The following is a 22,059-nucleotide window of genomic DNA, read 5'->3' on the forward strand; positions in this document are numbered from 1 at the left end:
TCTATGGTTGATTATAAGTACATGTCCCTGACATATTTTATTTTTTAAGCAACAAAAAATGTTGATAAAAAATCTTAGAAAACAAGAGAATGACAGACACCGTGTAAATTCGTTACCACTTTATTTAACTACATTTGGCTAGGTAATGATTATAGCTAACTATAAGAATGATGTCACATCACTTGCGGTTACAGAAATATATCTATATGTCGTAATGTATTTTCATTAAGTCACCTTTCTATAGCAATACCTAGTTCATTGTATGAATACTGGGGTTTTCCTATCAATAAAGGAGATAATAAATAATGTCCTATCACCATATAATTCTAGGTTTTATTATGATTTTGAACTTTTCCTCAATTATTTTCAAATGCTTGACGTTTGTTTGTTTGTAAAACCTTTATTGCACAGATATTTACACAGTAACAAGAAATAGTACATAGTTATAAAAGAAATAAATCACTTGCAATGGCGGACTTATCCCATGAAGAGATCTCATACAGTCAACGTAATTTCAAGATTACGTACCTGTTTTTTAAGTTTCATTTAAGACCTACGAATTATTTAAATATAATTTTTACCATCTCTTATATGAGAAGAACAAATAATATAATAATAGTATCGGCTACTCTCGGTACTGCCAACTGTCAGAAGACACTATTGCAATGTCTGTCACTGACCACTCCGTTATTCGTATTGATACAGTTTTTAATAACTAATGCAAGTTTACTCAACCTTCACCTCTGTCGCAGGTTACCTAAACGAGCTAATGCGTTGCATCCGCTACGGGCTGAACTCCCGGTACTGCCAACTGTCCGAAAATACTCTATTGCAATGTTTGTCACTGACCACCCGAACGTTGAGTGGTTGCGCAGCCGGCGGCGGCCGAAAGGGGCAAGCTTGCAGACTCGATGCCGTCCTAGCTTTGCTGGCGATGATGAGGCAGATACAGGAGGAAATGCTTCCTGTACAGGTATAATATACATTCACGTCTTTCAGTGTCGAAGAATGAAAGACTACATTTAGCTTGGTGATTGAATTGAGATTGAAATATTGACAGGTTGCTAGCCCATCGCCTTGGAGAAAGTTTATTAGCGTTTCCCTTGATTGGCTTTTGTAAGCTGAAAAGAAGCAGTACAGGTACAGGGTGCTAGCTGCTTCTTTTGCCGTGAATGAATAAAAACTTTATTGCAATAACATTAACAGTGTCATTAATAGTCATTCATACATGATCACTGTGTTGGTGTGTTTGTCTGGCCGAGGTATTTTTAGGGTTCCGTACGTAAAAGATTAAAACGGGACCCTATTACTAAGCATTCGATGTCTGCCATTCTGTCTTTCTGTCTGTCGGGACATGAACCGTGAAAGCTAGAAGCTGCTTAATATTATTAACGGTAACAGGTATGTAGATGCTAAAAATTCACAGAATATTAAGTTGTTTGTCATCTTTTAAATTAATAATTAAAATGAAGTTATAATAAAAGTGCCCCACTTTAATAACAACGAATACATTTTTTTATAGATAATGGTACGGAACCCTTCTTGCGCAAGTCCGACTTTCACTTGGCCGTTTTATTTATACATTCCTGAAAACCATATGTAACGATATGAAAAGAGTATCGGAAGCTATATAAAGATTATTGGATTATCTAATTCGGAAAAAAATATATTAAATTTCACTTGAAGTGTTGCAGTTTCGACGAACTTTATCAAATAAGTAAAAGCGATTGTAAACAATAGGTTCGAACATACTCTTGACTATAGTGACATAATGTGATGTATTTGTCAACCTTACTAAGTTACAATAAATGGTACAGATATCAGAAGTGGTAAAGTTATTCGAATAAGTCATCATTTAATAATGCCTATATTTAGCCGTCACTCCAATATTGATTATTAAGAGCTATTGTAATACGAACAGGTCCGAAAATGATTTCACATATAATGTATGTTTTTTAGTTGGTTGAACGAGTTTGCATGGAGGGAGGCATGAAAGTTAATGAATGCAATGTATATACGGGTATGAAGGGATCGTGAAAAGTGGAAAGATGCAGTCTCTGCCTACCCCATCGCGAAGGAGGTGTGATTTTATGCATGTAGCTGGCTATACTTACTAGAAGATCGAGTCTTTATTGGGAAAGTTAAAATCAACAGTCCTAATTTATATAGCGGTGGAGCGAATGTTGGGGTCACGATGTTATGCGGACTGTGGTGAATTGTGCGCGCGGCGTCAACCCACAGTTACGAGCGGCCGGCTTGCTTCTCATTGCGATGCTCGCTAGTCATGCGCAACTGATGCCACACATACTGCAGGGTAAGCATTGTATATTGTGTTGAGCGATGATACAGTAAATTTTAATATCCCCGCAGTTCCACTCGCGATTTCACCAAGACTATGGACAAACAAACACACATACATATACACACTTTGACATTTATACCATAGTATATGTAGATGCGTTGTCGGTCATGCAACCGTCCATCCCATAGCTTATTCATAAATATAATATTATATATATCTCATATTGCATTCTATGGGTGCTTGGCAGCAATGTGAGAGTCGAGGGCGTCTACCTCCCCTCTAGAAAATTCCGCTCAAGAGAGAATAATTTTCCTCGTTTTTTTTTCATTTTCCATTATTTCGTTGCTCCTTATAATTGTAGCGTGATGTTATATAGTCTAAAGCCTTCCTCGATAAATGGTCTATTCAAAGCAAAAATAATTTTTCAAATTGAACCAGTAGTTCCTGAGATAAGCGTGTTCAAACAAACAAACTCTTCAGCTTTATAATATTAGTATAGATGTTATTTATTACTCAATATCTTTATATTCTTAGATTTCTCTTTGCAATAAAAAGAAAGTTTTATATTGTTTTGCGAGACAAAACTACTTATTTTAATCTGCAATAAGATTACTTTTCTTGCGCATTTCATGAACGGAAATGGTAGATATTTTAAAGAGATAAGATTTATTATATATGGCTGTATGAACGCTTGCCACTTGATATAATACTATGGATAGTCGATTGTTTCTTCTGGGAATAAAACAGCGTTGTTGGTATTGAGATAACTCCTTTCAAGTACATGATAACTACTTTTTTCGATTGAAGTGGTATAATCCCCTTTGCTATACATTTTTATTTTGTACAATAAAGTTTAAATAAATTAATAAATATATAAAAGAAATCATTCATGAATTTTAATTCAAGATCTTTAATCTGTCTCATGCTGGAAGTCTTATTAAATATTTAACTATAGGATATGTGCCGAGGTTCCTGGCACCAATAGAAAAAAATAATAGCACCACTTCATCTCTTTCCCAAAAATGTCGTAAAAGGCGGCTTTCCGAAGTTCTTTAAGAACGGGAATTATCGGGATATTTAGTTTATGCGGGCGAAGCCGCGCGCATCATTACAACGTACACTACATTACGTCTTCATCCCTTACGGAGTAGACAGAGCGAACAGTTCGATTGAATTGAGATACAAATAGTTGCTAGCTTATCGCCTAAAAGAAGAATCCCAAGTTTTTTAGCCTATCCCTTTGTCATATTTTACAACAATGGAAAAGAGATGGAGTGGTCCTATTCTAAAGTACCGGGAACCACACGGTAAATTCCTATTTAATCCATATTTTCCTTGTCTTCATTCCAAATTCTAAGATATTTTTAAATTCACATTTGACTATAAGACTAATTAAATGTTATTTTGAAATTCGTTTAAAATTTTGAAACCAACATTCAAACTACCGACAATCAAAGTATTTTTTTTAACTATAAAAGCAACATAATAAAATATTTAATTATTATTCAATAAATTGGTGTCTCTATTTTGTTGTTATTTGATCCAAATTATGACAAAGTAGAGAGTCATCTTTCCAACCAAAACTATTTCGTATGAAAATCCGCAACACAGTACAATGATTAAACATAAACGACAAACAATAGAAAACATAATAGCTTAATAACAATCACTGTTTGAAATGTTACCCTTGATGTTTTAAAAACAGCGATTCCCGAAGAATCCCTCTCGCAGTTTGCCAGCAATGTATTCGCGCGGCGGCTCGAAGCTAACGTGGTGCGGAGTGGAGCCGCGCGGCTACTAGCGGCGGTCACTGCGCGCGCTTCCCCATATTCTGACGTGAGTATATGAGTTTTATGTTTGTCGCTAGATGGCGTTGTGCGATGTTGAAACGCGGTATGGTTTGTTTTGCGTAAACCTACTAGTAGAATCCGATGTGATTTCCAAGTTGGCTAGTAACCTGTTTACTATTTTTTTATTTTTTGTCAGTTTCGACCGTCTATAGATGGTAATGAAACTTTAAATTTTGAATTAACACTTAGGTATATTAGAAAACATAAGACCAGTAGGGGTTGAGTGGTGTAATGTGCCAATTTGAGAAAAAATTAAGTTAACCGGTTACATCATATATATAACCACGTCTGTATCCCCTGCGGTAGACAGAGCCAGCCTTGTCCTGGTATTCGGGGCTCCGCCATGATGGATATTTTCCATGCCTTGCTTTTGTGATAATCGAATGGTTTCATATAATTATTAAAGACGGTGTCAGCACCCCGTTACGTATCATTCCCGGCGGGAGCGGAAAGCGATCTAATGAATGTAAGAAAAGAAATTAAAAAGAGAAAGATAAAACACTATACTGCATAATAAGAATAAAACATACATAACATCACAAAAGAGACGGAGATGGTAAAAAGGCGGACTTATCACTCGGAACTTCGTTTTAGGTTTAATTTTTAAGAATTGCCGTGTGGTTCCTGGCACCAATACAAAAAAGAATAGGACCACTCCATCTCTTTCCCATGGATGTCGTAAAAGGCGACTAAGGGATAGGCTTACAAACTTGGGAATCTTTTTTAGGCGATGGGTTAGCAACCTGTCACTATTTGAATCTCAAATCTGTCATGAAGCCAAATAGCTGAACGTGGCCATTCAGTCTTTTCAAGACTTGGCTCTGTCTACCACGCAAGGGATATAGGCGTGACCATAATAGAGCAAGATCCCAGAGCCGTAAGACACAACTTATTTTCTAAAGAATGGATCTTTCGATTCTCAGTAGTCTTTCATGTACTTTTAATACCTGCATGTTTGTGAGACTTGCCCGGTGACACCTGCGCAGGTACCAGGCGAGAAAGGTAACTAAAAATCACAGTTACTTAACTTAAATTTTTATGACTGATTTTTATATATATTTTATAGACTATTACTCTGAAGTCATATCAGAGAAGTCAGACGCTTTCCATGCGCCAAAACTTTTGTCAGACGCTTTAAAGCTCTATCAAAAAAAAATTAACTTGATTTATTTTTAAATGTCTGACTTTTATATATGTTATTCAGATAACTATTACAAAGTTGTATTAAATCAGTCAGACAGTTTGTAATGACCAAACACCCCTTAAACACAAGAATTACTCAGCCTCGAGTATGAGCGCGATAGCACAATGCGCATGCGCGTCAGAGTAAAATATCTAATATTTGAAAAGTACTTACTGTTTTCAATTTCATATCTTTGCATATCTATTCAAATACGATGAAATTTATAATTAAAATAATAATTAATCATTTTTAAAATAATATAATATATTGCATATAAATAGGGGAAAATGAATTTTTTTGTAGCAATAGCCTTTCAAAAAGAATGATTTTTATTTTATTTAAAAAAATATATCTATTATAATAATTTCAATAAAAAAATAATTAATTATGATTAATCAATTGAATATTTATTTTATTGTCTTTTTATCATCTTCATCATCAAAATAATCATTTGAATTTTCATCATTTATTAAATCTCTATACTGTCCACTCAAGTCATCGTCCTCATCATCAGATAGATTGTCGTTGCTGGCAGAATTTTCCGTAAAAATAAAATCATAAACAATTAAAAAATAGTATAGTAATAGTAAACCTATAACATATAAATATAAGTGAAAGGCGACTAAGGGATAGGCTTACAAACTTGGGATTCTTTTTTAGGCGATGGGCGAGCAACCTATCACTATTTGAATCTCAATTCTATCATTAAGCCAAATAGCTGAACGTGGCCATTTAGTCTTTTCAAGACTGTTGGCTCTGTCTACCCCGCAAGGGATATAGACGTGACCATATGTATGTAGTCTACTTTAATTTCGACACTACCGCAACGGCTTCGATGGTCCAGTGGTTAGCGCATGAGACTGTGAAGTTGGCGGTCCGAGTTCGAGCCCCAACAATAACAAGATATTATTATTTTTTATTAAAAATGTTTTTTTTTTTGTGTTGTTTGAGTATTTATTAAAAAAACTGAAATCAAAATACTACATATAATCATACGGTAAAAATATTTTGTCTGTACATTTAATATTTTGACTGAAACAAATAGAGATTTTTTTTTTACATTTTTTGTCTGTCTGTCTGTATCAGACTGTATGATTAAGATTCAACTCGAACTTTACGCGGACGACGTCGCGGGCAACAGCTAGTATGCAATATATTATATTATTTTAAAAATGATTAATTATTATTTTAATTATAAATTTCATCGTATTTGAATAGATATGCAAAAATATGAAATTGAAAACAGTAAGTACTTTTCAAATATTAGATATTTTACTCTGACGCGCATGCGCATTGTGCTATCGCGCTCATACTCGAGGCCGAGTAATTCTTGTGTTTAAGGGGTGTTTGGTCATTACAAACTGTCTGACTGATTTAATACAACTTCGTAATAGTTATCTGGATAACATATATAAAAGTCAGACATTTAAAAATAAATTAAGTTAATTTTTTTTTGATAGAGCTTTAAAGCGTCTGACAAAAGTTTTGGCGCATGGAAAGCGTCTGACTTCTCTGATATGACTTCAGAGTAATAGTCTATAAAATATATATAAAAATCAGTCATAAAAATTTAAGTTAAGTAACTGTGATTTTTAGTTACCTTTCTCGCCTGGTACCTGCGCAGGTGTCACCGGGCAAGTCTCACAAACATGCAGGTATTAAAAGTACATGAAAGACTACTGAGAATCGAAAGATCCATTCTTTAGAAAATAAGTTGTGTCTTACGGCTCTGGGATCTTGGACTATAAGTATGTATGTATGTATTCTTAAGAATTCATTATTTTTGTTAGGAGTCAATTATCCCCTCTCCCTCTATTAGAAACCTTTAGATTGTTAGGCACTGAAGGCTACTGGCGGAGTGTGGGTCCGCTTTCCTTAGTTAGAAGCATAAAAATATGGATATGGAATGAATAGAATGGATGTAAGTGTAGATTTCTTTACATCGTTACAAGTGTGCAATTAAAATATAGAATTAATTCATCTTTTTATTGCAAACCTCATTGGTAGTAATGATCAATAAAGTATGCAAGTGATGGTCTGCGTGTGCTTTATGGAGACCACACGCAATACTGCGACAGTTATAGCTAGTTCAATAATGCATTCTGAGTAACAATTGAATTAGCAAATAAAAATGTATTAAGAAAAATGAATGAAAAACAAATTTGTTTTTATTACTTTAAAACATATGTTAACTACCTACATTATATGTATTGATGTAGAAAATAAGTTGATCAAACAACATCAACAAAAATCAAATTACACTAGTAAGTGCAAATGTTGCATATCAAGTAAAGGCCTACCGATTTCATTTAGGTTCAATTATAAAATTATTTATGCCGTAGTGAATCGAATTTATTTATTATTTTTAGAATTCAACAACCAATTTATGTTTCATTTTGTACATTATGTATATTCTCATTAAGGAATACAATAGACATCGTAAAATGCGGAGTGCGTATTCATGGGTGCGCTGTACGGGTCGTCAACGTCCGCGGCCTTGACTGCCCACTGCGAGTATGTACTAGTAGCAACGCGATAGTATTAGGACTTATCTGAAACCGCCATACTCACTCCGCAGGCCCGTTGCTCATTCGAGTGTGTACCGCCGACGCCGCCGCCGGCTCGCGCTGCGCCCTTCACCAACTACGTGTCCGCGTGCCTTCTTGTTTACATACAACGCCGCGTCGGCATGATCGTTATCCCCCGCAGACCATAGTTGTGTATCGATAAACCGACTCATTCCAACAGCTCATCCGACGACAACATGTGGTTAATTGCAATATTGTTAGGAGTTATATTGGCCCTACTATTTTTACTGACATTCTTTCATTATACGACGAATGGACGGAAATATTGGCTGCACAAAAATGTACCTTATAGAGAACCGTGCCCGATATTTGGGAATTTTGGACCTACGTTTATTATGAGACGGAGTTATGTGAACATGTTGCAATATTTCTACGACAACTATCGCGATAAGAAGTTTGTTGGGATTTTTCAAGCCCGTAGACCGACGTTGATGGTGATTGATTTGGATTTGTCTAAGAATATTATGTCTTCAGAATTTCATAATTTCAGTGACCGTGTGTCTGTATCTACCGATACACAAAGGGAACCGTTGCTTCGGAATTTAGCAAATATGAGTGGTGCAGAATGGAAAGCGATGCGGCATATTGTAACGCCAACGTTCTCATCAGCTAAAATGAAAGCAATGTTTCCGCTGATCGCTGATTGTGCTTTAATGCTGAAAAATATACTTCTAAATGACGTTACAGATGAGGTAGATGTTCCTAAACTGATGACTAGGTACACCACCGATGTAATCGGCAGTTGTGCTTTTGGCTTTAATCCGGAGTCTCTGAAAGATCCTGACTCACCATTTCTTATAATGGCTGGCAAAATGTTTAGAGCAGATCGCGCAACAATATTGAAGAGATACTGCCGCACATTTTTTCCAAGGTTATTTAAATTTTTGAATTTGAGAACATACTCTTCAGATGTGGAGACATTTTTTACGGGTATAATTGAACAAGTTTTAACAGAAAGACGCAAAACTGGAGCCCACAGACACGATTTTCTCCAGCTAATGCTCAACGTTCAGAAGTCTGAAAATGGGTTTCCCATGACGGACGCTCTGATAACATCCAATTCATTCATATTCATGCTGGCTGGCTTGGAGACGTCATCTACGACTTTATCATTTTGCTTGTATGAGTTAGCTCGTTTGAAAGAACTTCAAGATAAAATTAGAAACGAAATCATTGAGTGTATGGATCGTTACGGAGGCTTGACTTATGAAGCTGTCGGTGCCATGAAGCTCAGTATGCAGGCTATTTTAGAGACGCTGCGGCTACACCCTCCGACACCACTGACAACCCGCCTATGTACTTCGCCGTGTGTACTACCCGAAACTGAACTGAAGATCAAAGCTAGAGATCCAGTACTCATCCCCATCCACTGCATTCAAAGAGATGCGGAACATTTTCCGGATCCTGATAAGTTTGAACCGGATCGTTTCAAAGACGACTTAAATCCCCCTGGATTTATTGCTTTCGGTTATGGGCCGAGGAGCTGTCCGGGTAAGTAAATTTTATTTGATCTCAAATCCTATAATAATTTTCGTAGAAGATAATTTGTAAACAATATGATCAGGTATTGAATAGCTGGCAAACTATTGTGAGTTTGACGTCGATGCCTCTTAAATACAACGGTATATTATTTAATTTGTCTTTTTGTTAGTTTTAAATTTATGTGCACAGTTCCAGTTAAAAATTGTGGTACTTGTTTGGAATAATACTCAAGGTGTCAAGATAGAATTAAATCTGTATGTCAACAGCATACATAATGTAACTTTAAGCCTTGTGGTTTCCGGTAGAGAAGAATGGCATACTAAGAGACTAAATCTCTTACAACTAATCATGTCAGGCATAGATAAAAGATTTATATACATTAATGTTTTCATACAAATATCAGATAGGAACAGTTACAAGATCTTAAATTTTCGGAAAAATTGTAATAAATAAGCAAACGATAAATTACGATTATATTCTGGAAGCGCAATCATACTTATATCATTGTGTTTCAGTACACATGCGTCTAAACCGGGGGTCAGTGACATCATCAATGTATGAGGAACGAAATAAATAATGATGCTTTGCTTTAGTAATAACATCATTCTGTTTGACTGGACTTTCATTGTTTGTGGAATGAATACAAACATGCAAAGATAATCGAGTGAAAAAGCAAGCTGAGATGTTATTTAAACATTATTCAAACAATGATATCTGTGTTGACTTGGAAATCTTTTGTTTTTCTTCGGAAAAAATATCTTCTGCATATTAAAGCCTACCTAATGTAAGCCTTTATTTAGCAAGTAAATTTGTTTGCGCGAAGCTTTGTTTGTTTGAAGATCCTTAATAATGAACTTTATTGCATGGTTACATATTCTCTAATTTGAATCAACCTCTAACGATTCTTTCATAATGAAATGGTTTTCAGGTGCTCGTTTTGCTCAGCTGACGACTTTGGCAGGATTAGCTGCAATTTTGACTGCCTTCACCGTGGAGCCCTGCGCGCGCACCACGTCTCGCATACACTACGACCCTCGCAGTGTCATGCTGAAGAATAAGGGTGGAATATTTCTTAAATTCACACCACTTGATCCTGAAAATTAATGTGTTTCTCACATTTCCATTAATCTAGAAAATTTATTTAACTCATTGTATATTGATGCCATCGCCATATCGGATAATTAATTTGTACTTAAGACTATTTTCACGACTTTGATAATTTTTAAGGGAGTACTTTCATTCGTAGATTTATTCTGCATTAAGGTAAGATATTCTTATAAGAATAGATCTTGCAAAGTTCTTATATGCTACATAATATACAATATTTTTTATAACGAATTAATTTTAATTTATGATTTAACCAATTTCTAAACGGGATATCGGCTGTATTATATTTAAGTAAAATATTGATAAAGGGGACATTCAGTGCTGGCCACAAACAAATTCATAAATAATTTTGAAACAGTAAATCGAAATCTAATAGAGATTTCGATTCAACTAACTTTACCTATCATTCAAAGTTGTTTGTTATTTATATATAATCTTTAATCTGCAATTTTTAAATGATGTCTTGGTTTTCTTAATATAATATCTTCTGGTATTTTTATGGTGGTATTTTTATAGTTGACTATAATATACAGTTACACCTGTACTATTAGATACTGTATGGTCAGTTTGTATCAAAAATATTTCGATTTAGTGACGCCTTTTCGAAGAGTTTTGTTTTACTGTACTAAACATGGAACTGGACCTTAATTGTTTATGACGTCTGTTATCTTATTTGGGATAGTATGCATGCGCATGCTCCGTTGTGCATATCTTAGCAGATAAACAATTTTAGTATCATTGTGATATTGAAAACGAGTATGACTGGGCTTTAATAATTTGGGCTGTAAATTAGTTTTGTTGTGTATTGTGATATTATATATATTGATACTTGTGTTATATTCAAATTGTGTCATATAATGGGCCCCGTCAGTCAGAGTATCAGTCAAAATTATTTAGCACATGTATTGAATTACTAGATTTATATTATATTCTACCGCACCATGATATAGTACACATAGCGCTTATTATTATTATATTGGTACTTAGATATAACAATATATTTTTAATATGGTTTATATCTGATACATATACTATATAATATCTGATACAAACACTGAATTAATATATATTTGATGTTGAAATAACTAAAGGTCCATAGGTCAGTCAGTGTTTACAGTGTGTGTATGTTAGTTACTTGGGTTTAACCGATGCAGATGCTTCTTGATACATTTTGGTTACAAATCTTAGAAAAGTTCGTATTTTCCTTGTGTCTGATAGTAGTGTAAATTGTACAAATCTTACTAATTAGCCATATAGTATTTTTTTTAAAATTTAACTTAAGTATTGTAAATAGTAGTATAATGAACCTTTAACTGTAATTTAAATGTGATGAAGATATTCCCTAATTAATATATAGTTTTTTGTCAAACGGCTTCATAATATTTAAGGCAAGGATAGCTGGTAAAAATTGAGTTTGTCAGAGAAAATACGAGGTATAACAAGAAATTGATATTGCTTTTATCGCGTTTGTTTTGGCTACAATGTGATATGACAACATGATTAATATTTTGCTTTGTACAAAAACTTGGCAAATTTTTCCAACAGGAAATACTTTCGTTATGTAAAATATCTCTTCACATTTTATATTTAATATTTTACCAATTTATTAATGTTTGTCAAGTACTATCTGCAAAGCACTGTAATATATTTGGAATTAAAAATCTTAATACCTTTGTTTTTTAAATTTTCGTCATGACCTTAATAGGTACAAAGTATGAACAACAATACAAATATACTTATTACGAAAAATGGACTAACGTAAAACAGACATATGACAAATCCATTTGTCGTAACTAATGCACAATATCTTCCTGCTCGATTGACTTTAAATGTACGTAAATATAACGATTATTTGAATTTAGAGATGAAGCGAAAGAAGTAAGCAGGGATCGGGGCAAGTGGAAAGATGTTATCTTTGCCTACCACCCCGGAATAGATACAATACTTTCAAATACCTATTATTATTACAAAGTATGGTTTCAATATTTCCCATATTTCTTAAACTGGCCATATATTTTTCAGGTATTAGAACTCGACGTACTTAATCAGCTACAAGAAAACAATTTTATTGAGAATTGTCTCGAGATTCTTATAGAATTCTGCAGCGAAAAAGAATATAAAACTACGGTTGGTAAGTTGGATAAATTTGTTCTTATTGTGGATTTAAAAAGCAGTGGATCCATTGCGCCTTTGTCGCGCTACGGTTGGACTAACAAAAAATAAAAGAGTATTTAGGCGCACCCTGGGCTCCTTTCATAGAAATGAGGATGTAACTGGGAATAAGGCTAGCAGAGCTAGAAATAAGACTTCTTAATTTAAAAAAGATGTGATGACAGAAACTAACAATGTATGTATTTGGTTCTAATCATATGATATCGTGCGATATGACGTTTTTAAGAATATATGAAAGAAGAAAAAAATGATCTGTGTGGTGGCGTTACGCATGCATGCAAATCTAGTACCCGATATGTTTTATCGTATGATACCTAGATCGATAAGTTAGAATAATTAAGGTGCAATGATGTCATTTATGTATATTCATTAATACAAAACCCAATATTTTTGGACATAATTCTGTTTCCGCCCCGCTCTCCACGATTATTCTCAGGACAGTTGAGATTTATTATAGGGGTACATTGATAGCATTGTAATAAAATAAAGCAGATCAAAGGTATTTTTATAAGATAAATCAAAACTTATTAGTTGGTTAAATTTCAGTCATTCTTTATGAGAACTTGTCATGAGGTAAAAAACTTGGTGATATACGAACGACTCAAAGTATGAGTCGTTTTATATATATAATAAAAATGTAAATTATCTAGGTTAATAAAACGATGAAAGATATTTCAAAGGATAGTTGGAATTGGAGACTTGGTCTTTGAATACGGAGATCTGGCGAGTGTCAGTGTCCATTCTGTAGATCTGATTGTGGTATTCTGTGGTAGCACGAAATCATCACCTTCAATATGTATGGTTTGTTTTAAGAATCCACTCTTTGTATATGAAAAGTAAGATATATGTATTTTCTCCACTTGAACTAGACATTTCAGATAAGATTGCATTACGTGGGACCATAATCGAATCAAATAACTTTGATTTATTACTTGTTTTGGTTTGCTCCTTCAATAAATGTTACTGTTTCAATGACATGAATATTACCATTAATGATAAAAAATTACGTATGCATTGACAGCGCTAAGCTCGATGTACCTCCCGTACATCGTATTAATTTCCAGACCAGTCTTTTAGAAAATATCAAGTGATTTCTTGGAAAATTTTAAACTTATTATACAGTGAGTATAATAAATTTAATTGAATATACAGTGCATAAATATTAGAATATTAGACGCATGTGTATACGAAGATCGAAAATATAAGATTTCAATAGTTATAAAATAAAATAATTTCATGGTATTCAATTGCAGAGCCCAATGTACCACTCACGCTGTTGGAGCGTCGTTCGGAGTTAGAAGTGCGCGCACAGAAAAGCGGCGAGACGCATGTGTCGCCATCTATGCTGACGTTCCGCGGTAGGCCTCCTCCCACTGCAGAGCTGGTGGCTGCGGTGGCTGACGTCATGCACAACGTCAGCGCCTTTGAGAGAACTCCTGTGCAGGCTTGGAATGATCAGGGGCTGTTTAGATTGCTGTTTAGGTAAGGAAGTTCCAATGTATTCATGAGACGTTTGTCACTTATTATTCCTTTTTATTCAGCACTATCTTATGCCCGTGGCTTATGTTAAGGTCATTTTAATATTTCATACAGTGAAAATACTGTACTGGTCCATTATGACTGCATCTGGTGTACCAGATCTTCGATTATTATACCTCAACAGAAAATCGTCATATGGCTGAACTTTTGATAGGGATATTGTAAATAAACGCTGCCTTTAACCTGGCTGATAATTTATTTTTATTGGTATTAAATGGTTTTCAGATGTGCGTCTTGGTCGAATGGTTCTCCTGTGCAAATTAACAAAGTACGTGCGGCGGCATGTCGCGCGCTTGTTGCGTATGTTCCACACAAGTGTGTACGCGCGCTACTCGCCGCTACCAAGGATTGCCTCTATAGCCTACTTTCGACGCTGACGCCGCTCGAAGAAGGTATGTTGTCATGTATTGTTTAGGTATAAGTCTTCTTCTTCCTGCCTTTAGTCCCAGTTTCATCTTCAACACTCTGAAGAGGACTCCAAGGTGCGCCTTTGACCATGGATTCTAGATTGGGTAAGTCAGCTTTTTACACGAAGGGACTCCCGTCTGACCTCCGCAACCTTTGCAGAGGAACCTGACCCGTATTGGATCGATAATGGTTACACATCTAGTTGTCTGAATGTGTAGGTTTCCTCACGATGTTTTCCCTCACCGTAAGATTAGATTTGATATAAGTATTTAATGTAAAGCTTGGTCAGAAATAAAGCATATCTACATAGGATGTATAGTAACAGAAGGACCCTCAAACCAGAGTGAATGCTTAGTTCCTCCGCTAGAAACCACAAGGTATGTTGATTTTCATATCGGTCAATTTGGAGGCTTGGCTGTGGATCTATCTTATCTTTTGCAGTTAAGATTCGGGGTTCGCGGAATTTCGCATTGTAGGTATAAGTACATTATATTTATCATAATTGCATTAAAAATAAAGCCGTTATTAAAATAAGTTCAAAGATGATATTTTATTTGTAATTAGTGGTCTGATTAGATAAAATTTTAATTAGTGAAGATAAGCAACATGTAAACAAAATTGGTTTATAAATAAAAACTTCATGCGCTTGAGCCTGAAGTTTACTTTGCAGACTGCATTTAAGCTATAAGATGTTTTAAAATGATCTGGCCTTTCTAAAAATTCTTTATTTCACTAGTTTTAGATATTTATCCGCCTTACACTTCTGGTCAGGACTTATTTTGAGGAAGATAATCAAGCTAAATAAAGTTTGAGTACCGTAATTGAGCTCATGTTTGAATGCGCGTTTAGAGCGGAAATTGTAGGTGTTTTGTTTGACTCTTGCGCCGGCCTTGCGATTTGTAATTTGAGAATCACTGCACGATCGAGAACGTGTATTTTTAATTATACTCTTTAATTAGAATTTTCGATAGTGCACAATGTAATAATCTCGTAATCGTACTCAATTACACTTAAAGTTATTATTATTGGATAATTTCAGATTATGTTTATAAATTATTTGGAATTAAGTAGCCATGGTACCTTCCTCGACTGATTTGGTGTACGCCTCCGTGAATCGTCTCTAATCTGTTCATCATGAATTAGGAAATAATTTAATAAATATTTGCCTGATTAAGGCACAAACGTGCGCGTTTGCTCTAGATGTTGTGCGTGCAGCGTAACCTAAAACCCTATCTGCCTAATTAGTGTTGATTATCCTGATGTTTTTTATGATGGTTTTGCCATTCATCAGAATCAGAAGGCCGTCTGAACTCAGTTTCGCTGTTAAAAGGAGACCTGTCCAGGGCACCTCGAATCGTTAACACTTGACTTATTATATATAAAAATAGTATGCTGCAACAAATATTGAATAAAACTAAAAGCTGGATATTTGTTATCATTTGAGGTGACCTATTTGCTAAAAATTACTTTAATGCAATGTAATAATCGACGTTTAATCTTGTGAAATTGAAAAAAATAAAATAAAACATTCGGCATTTTCCCGTTTGTTTTGTGATATGCGAGTATCCGTATGTTATAAAAATCGCTATGAAAATGGAAGCGGAATAATTTTTCGAAAGAAGTTGAACCCTTATGCAAATATTCGCAATTCATTTAAAACTGAAACTGCGAAATTGAATGTGGAGTCATTTAAGCGTCGCTTGATTTTGGTGCTTGTGACAGTTTAATTTTGCCTGTGTGGATTTCTTTGTGATGTTTTTGTTTCTTTTTTGAAGAAGTTTCTTTACAAATTTTCATCTCTGATTTAAAAATAGGTAAAACAATTTTTTTTGTCACTTGCCGGTATACTCTTACAACTTACAAATAAGCAATTGATTTAAATTTTTGCCTTAAACATAAAAACAATATTTATGTTACCATAATAAGTACTGCTCTACTTACTATCTGATATTTTTTAGAAGTTTATTTCAATATTTTGCATATTTATTATCTATGTGTTACATAATCTATAACTGCTTATCATGTTTTCAATATTATCTGATTCCAACAGTGATAAATTTCCGCGGTGTTATTCCTAACATATGAGGGCATAGGTCAGTTATACATTGCCAAAACATATTTACCCTATTGTTATGGTATTTATTTCAGATGAAAGTGACGGCGATCATATAAACGCTCGCATGCAATCGTTGACATTGCTCGGTGCACTGCTCGGCGAGCATGCAGCTAGAGACAGCGTGTGGGTGGAGTTGAAAGATCGCTTCGCAGTTCCTTTCTTCAGTCTAATACTGCAGAGTATGGAGAGCGATGAACATGGTGGGTTGAAAATAGGGTAGTGATTAGGTTTAACATCTGTCAAGAGGCTATCGGGTTATATACTTGTTCAAAACTAAAATCTACATTTTATTGAGAAAAAAGGCCTTCGCAAGCACTTTTCACGTTATTTTACATTTCAATTAATTACATTTAAGTTATATCTATTGTATTACTATTTGTCAAAAAACTGCAAGCTACAAACTACCTTATCAATGAACCCCCGTGAGGTCATTTAAAGAACCGAACGGAACGGACACCCTCCCGAAAATGGGGAATTCGTCCAATCAAATCGACTACTGGTAAGAGAAGCTGCACCAGCTGAAGAAGCTCGTCCAGTATCGATCGCCTACTCGCCAGAAGGGCTGTATATACTTTTTGTCAATATTTCATACTCTTTTTTTCTGATTTTCGTTACATGTAATGTTAATGATCGAGTGATTGTTTGAATTAAAAAATGAAATTCCTTATTTTAATGATTTAATTTCAGATTTCCAAATGGTGGGCATGTACTGCCTATCACAGCTTTTACTATCAGCCACCCATAAGAAGTATCCAGACAAAACAAAAGACAATTCATGGATTGAATTCTATGATAACTTGAAATCGCCGTTTTGGGGGTCCTCGAGTAACCGAAGCGGGGCGGGGGACGGGGATTGCCAGCCCGAGTATATGGCGGAGGAAATCTGTAAAGTCGTCATTTCTTTGTACCAGAAGTCTAGTTTAGATATGAAGAAGTTCCAGTGCAGTCAAGGTAATTAAACATCTTCTGTTTTAAATTTGAATGTAAGATCCATTTTTGTTACGGTTTACCACTTTATCTCATAATAAGTTGTTCGCTGTTCCCTCGGAGGTTGTGAGGCATCTGAATATGAAGAAAGGGTTCGCTCTATTCTTCTAATTTTGTGACAATCACAATTCTAGTATTTTAAATGTAAAAGTGATCATGTTAAACTTTGTTAATGCTTTGTCCACTCAATTAATCTTAAGAAGACAGAGTATATCCAACCTATATTATAAATGCGAAAGTAAATTTGTTTATTTTTTCTTCACGAGTGATCTAGTGCACTTATTTTACTGTAATTTTGAGCGAGTATATGTATATAATTTAGAGTCTGGAGAAGGATATACTTTTCATCCCGATAAAAAGTATAGTTCTCTTGTAATTTGTGTAAAACCTGTATTTTTTAAATTTGCGCGACCGAAACTGCGGGTAAAACCTACAAGTTAAACATATAAGTTAGTCTCAAGAATGCATATAATGCAAGTTAAGCGCCGGGCAAAATCAACTAATTAATGTTATTATAACCTATTTAAATTTCCAGATAGTCATTGGGTTCGCGTGTGCTCCTGCCTCAGCTCGGTGTTGTCGGTTAGCAGCCGCAGCCGCAGCTACAGCGTGCACAGACAGTTGTCTAGAACTACGCTCGTGATGCTGCAGGCCGTGAGGGACCATCTCTCCATGCTGGGCAAGCCGGCAGAGGCCATCAGGACTGCTAACAATGTATGTCATGTTCTTATTCTTACTCCTGGCTATAGTCTCAGTTACATTCTCTGGAGAGGATCTTGCGGTACGTCCTTGACCATGGATCTTGGATTTGAGTCAGGTTTTTACGTGAAGCGACTCACATCTGCATGTCAATTCTACTATTTTATTTTAATCCGAAACGGATCTGAAACGCATTGATTATAACTTTTGGTATTCTACTAACAATTTGTCAAAACGAAGCCGTAACGCATTGGTTTCGCAGCCGAAACGGTTTGGTTGTCGTATTCTGCTAAAGGACACGTAACCTTCCGTTTGCCGTTCGGCTATTATTTTGTATTCTGATAAATTTTTGACAGTTGGTCCGGCCGAAACGCAACGGTTCTGCATTGGTTGAATTGTCCAAAGTTACGGTTTTGCATCGGCAGCAAATAACCAACCGCTTCCGTTTCATTTGCGTTTCAGCTATCAACGTAAAGTTACTGGAATACCGTTTGACAATATAAACGCAACTGTAACCAAGCTGAAACGCATCCGAACTGTTTCGGTTAACAAATAGCAGAATTGGCCTGCTGACCTCCGTTACTTTTGCCAAGATTCTATAAAAATGAGAAATTTCGACCCAAATTATCCTCAACCCAAAGTATTTTTTTCCAGAACCCGGTGTTACGCACCCTATATTGGTTGCTGACTTTAATCGACTGTTCAATGACGAACTGCCTTCCTGCCAAGGAGATGTTTGCTGAAGACAACCTGTGCGTGTCGCTGTGTAGACTGTGGCCGTGGAGCATGATGACCGAGCAGCTCAGAGTGGCGGCCGTACATCTGCTGGACACGTTCTCCAACGACTGTGCTAAAGGTGTGTCGTTTCTGTCAAACAAACAGACGTTCTCTGACAAAAAATCCCATTTATGTAGGAACCAGGCAGAAAATATCGTACTCACCTACTTAGCATATATATTGTCAGGAGTAAGAAGAAGAACATCCTTCTTCTTTCTTCTGACAATATATATGCTAAGACTCACGACAAATTGGACGCGAATGTGGTTTCGGTTTGCGATCATCAATGTCAGCTCCTCTTTCTGTACTATGTGTTGTAAAGTATTTTTTATATTTTTTTTTATTATTGTAAAAGTGTTGTCTATGTCCGTAGCCTGGTCGTCCATGCTGAGTTGCGTAGGCGGCCGCAACCTGGTGAGCGAGGTGTGCGCGCTGGCGGGCCGGGAGGCGGCGCTAGTGTCGCGCGCGCGCAGCCACGCCGCGCTGCTGCTGTGCGCGCGCACGCTGCGGCGCTGCTCGCCCCACCACCAGTGTCGCGCACTCATACTGAAGGTACTGTTACCCAATCAAAAAATAATGGGACAAACTTGAATATCCTTTGTACTGTCAATTTCAGAAAAACCTAACCGTCTTATACCTAGTTTTGGTTTGTATGACCAGAGGGTCATTATGTTGCTCTCGATAGGAAAAAGTATGATGTACCTCGACGAGTCGTCTCAAAGTTAAAATTAAGTTGCTTACTCCACGTGATAATTAGAAATATAACAAAAACTAAAAATAGCTATCCTAAATTGCAGAGCGACGTCCTACCCTGCCTGTACAAGTTATCAATCCGCGAGAAGAGTCGCGGCGGTTCAGGCGGCGCGGCCGGCGTGGCGTGGGCGAGACTTTGTGAGGCCCTAGCTCGGCATAGCGACGGAGCGGCCGCGCTGCTCGCGCTGAGGCCGCAGCTCGCGGCGCTGCCGCCCGCTCTCAGACCACTCCTCCTGCCCGCTGTGGCGCACGCCGCCTCGCATCAGAGACTCACTTTCTTGCAGTCACGTAAGTTATCTTCTCAGTAAGTTGCTGTATGCGAACGCGACTGTGTGAAGTGACTAAGTGACAATTTAAGCATCACTTGCATTTACTATGGAAGCGGCACGAAGTATATTACGGAAGTTGTGTGTATAATTCTACTAAATACATTAAACCGTATCGAAACAAGTAAACATGTTACTACTTTGTAAGTGAAGTGTAGACCTAACTTACCAGCTTAGTAACTGTTTGCGAATGTTGATTATCAAACAGCCATTAATCAACATTCAACAAATTCGTCATAAGTGGAAAAGTCAACAAAATATCAAACATATAATTGCATAACTCGTTTTATATTTACAAAAGCGAGGCGCTAAAACGTTATCCCTTTATTTCGCCTAAGAAAACTTTTGAAACAAACTTGACTTTGCACATTCTGATGTCCTCAAAGACATAGAAGGTTAAAAAACTGCCATTGACGTCACTTGGTGTTTTCTGTATTTTACACGAGCTATTAACATATTTATTGACGTATATAATTATACCATATAATTTAAGTGGTTAATGTTCATTCCACCAGCAACCTTGTTATTAATATATAGGTATAGGTATTAAAGTTTAACGTATAAAAAATATTGTTTCTCTATGACACGTGTTGTTTTTTATGTCACGAAAGTGATTGTATGAAGACAACGGAATGGATCAAAGTTTGTTTGTTGTCATAATTATCATACCAATGAGAATCTGTGTAATCGTTTAACTTTATGTTCAATAGTAACAATGGTTACATTCAACCCAAACCTGTGTGGCATTTTGCAGGCATGTTCCTGTGGTTCCACAGCATTCACATAATAAAAGCATAATAGACGAACTGTAGTAACGAAAAATGTAAGTCGTTGTTTATGCCGAAAATAAACTGGCTGAAATCCTAACAACGCACACATAAGCAAACTTCTGACGGGGAAAAGGATTCTCCATACCCTTCTAACTCTATTTATTTTACGTTATAAGAAAGAGACGGAGGGGAATCGAAATAAAATCTGGTCATATATAGGTTTTAGTGTTCCTGTAGTTGCAACTAAATTAAGTCAATTTAAAATGTTAAATTAAAATGTATTCGTTTTCCAAATACAAAATCTAAATAAATGAGTTAGTTACTTCTCTTTGGCGGGACGTATAAATTATGATGATAATAATATTTATTATTGCGTAGCGGAACTCCTGGAGCTGATATCCGGCACATTGTTGGCGGGGGACACGGCAGAAATAGTGTCTGCAGGCCGCGCCGTGTGGTCTCTCGCGGCCAATAACCACAAGGTGAGCACAACCAAAAATAATAACGAGTATGGATGACTTATAACCTGAAGCTTAAAATAATTACAACGCGATGGAGTATTGTTATTTTATATATTTCGTAGTGTATGTCGTATTTCAAACGTGGTATTTTTATCTAATCAAAACTGGGCCTTGTATACCCCGCTAGACATAGAGACGTGATTATATGTATGTATTTATGAAAGGGACAGATTGTCTATTGTCAATGTTATATTCCTACATAAATATAGGTAGGTAACTTGTGCCACCTTTGAATGGTATAAAAGTAGCTGTCCGAGTATCTCACGGGCCCACTTAAGTATAGTCATATAAGTACCAATACTATTGTACTAACATATTCGTATATTGGAAATGACTCATTAATGTGTAACTAGTTAAAGTCTCTTTTATTAAAACATTCATTATTTTCTTGTTTTATACAAAGAAGGTGACACTGACAACCCATTCTCATAATGTCCTCATTTGTGTTAATTTGTTACATACAAAATACTTGTTAATAG

General features: G+C 35.9%; 2 protein-coding genes across 2 annotated transcripts in view; both read left to right on the plus strand.

Moving 5' to 3' along the window:
* LOC106139079 (rotatin) overlaps nucleotides 1-22,059 on the plus strand; it is a 34,826-nt gene that overhangs the window by 11,295 nt on the left and 1,472 nt on the right. Inside the window, exons 20-32 of the mRNA XM_060944343.1 lie at nucleotides 753-973; nucleotides 2,170-2,314; nucleotides 4,008-4,138; nucleotides 12,535-12,643; nucleotides 13,938-14,166; nucleotides 14,449-14,615; nucleotides 16,780-16,947; nucleotides 17,435-17,698; nucleotides 18,270-18,448; nucleotides 19,088-19,289; nucleotides 19,584-19,762; nucleotides 20,008-20,251; nucleotides 21,438-21,541. Of these exons, the coding sequence (XP_060800326.1) occupies nucleotides 753-973; nucleotides 2,170-2,314; nucleotides 4,008-4,138; nucleotides 12,535-12,643; nucleotides 13,938-14,166; nucleotides 14,449-14,615; nucleotides 16,780-16,947; nucleotides 17,435-17,698; nucleotides 18,270-18,448; nucleotides 19,088-19,289; nucleotides 19,584-19,762; nucleotides 20,008-20,251; nucleotides 21,438-21,541 (2,342 nt within the window). The remainder of the gene's footprint in view (nucleotides 1-752; nucleotides 974-2,169; nucleotides 2,315-4,007; nucleotides 4,139-12,534; nucleotides 12,644-13,937; nucleotides 14,167-14,448; nucleotides 14,616-16,779; nucleotides 16,948-17,434; nucleotides 17,699-18,269; nucleotides 18,449-19,087; nucleotides 19,290-19,583; nucleotides 19,763-20,007; nucleotides 20,252-21,437; nucleotides 21,542-22,059) is intronic.
* LOC106139078 (cytochrome P450 6a2) lies at nucleotides 7,913-12,179 on the plus strand. The gene is made up of 2 exons (XM_060944346.1): nucleotides 7,913-9,414; nucleotides 10,334-12,179. Exons 1-2 carry the CDS (start codon nucleotides 8,100-8,102, stop codon nucleotides 10,507-10,509), a joined length of 1,491 nt encoding a protein of 496 aa, XP_060800329.1. The 5' UTR covers nucleotides 7,913-8,099; the 3' UTR covers nucleotides 10,510-12,179.

The sequence above is a fragment of the Amyelois transitella genome, chromosome 5, assembly GCF_032362555.1.
Source record: "Amyelois transitella isolate CPQ chromosome 5, ilAmyTran1.1, whole genome shotgun sequence".
In the NCBI taxonomy this organism is placed as follows: domain Eukaryota; kingdom Metazoa; phylum Arthropoda; class Insecta; order Lepidoptera; family Pyralidae; genus Amyelois; species Amyelois transitella.

Coding starts and splice junctions, on each gene's coding strand:
- LOC106139078 (XM_060944346.1), top strand. CDS start 8,100: ATGTGGTTAATTGCAATATTGTTAGGAGTTATATTGGCCCTACTATTT. Junction 9,415..10,333: donor TGGGCCGAGGAGCTGTCCGG/GTAAGTAAATTT, acceptor AATGGTTTTCAG/GTGCTCGTTTTGCTCAGCTG.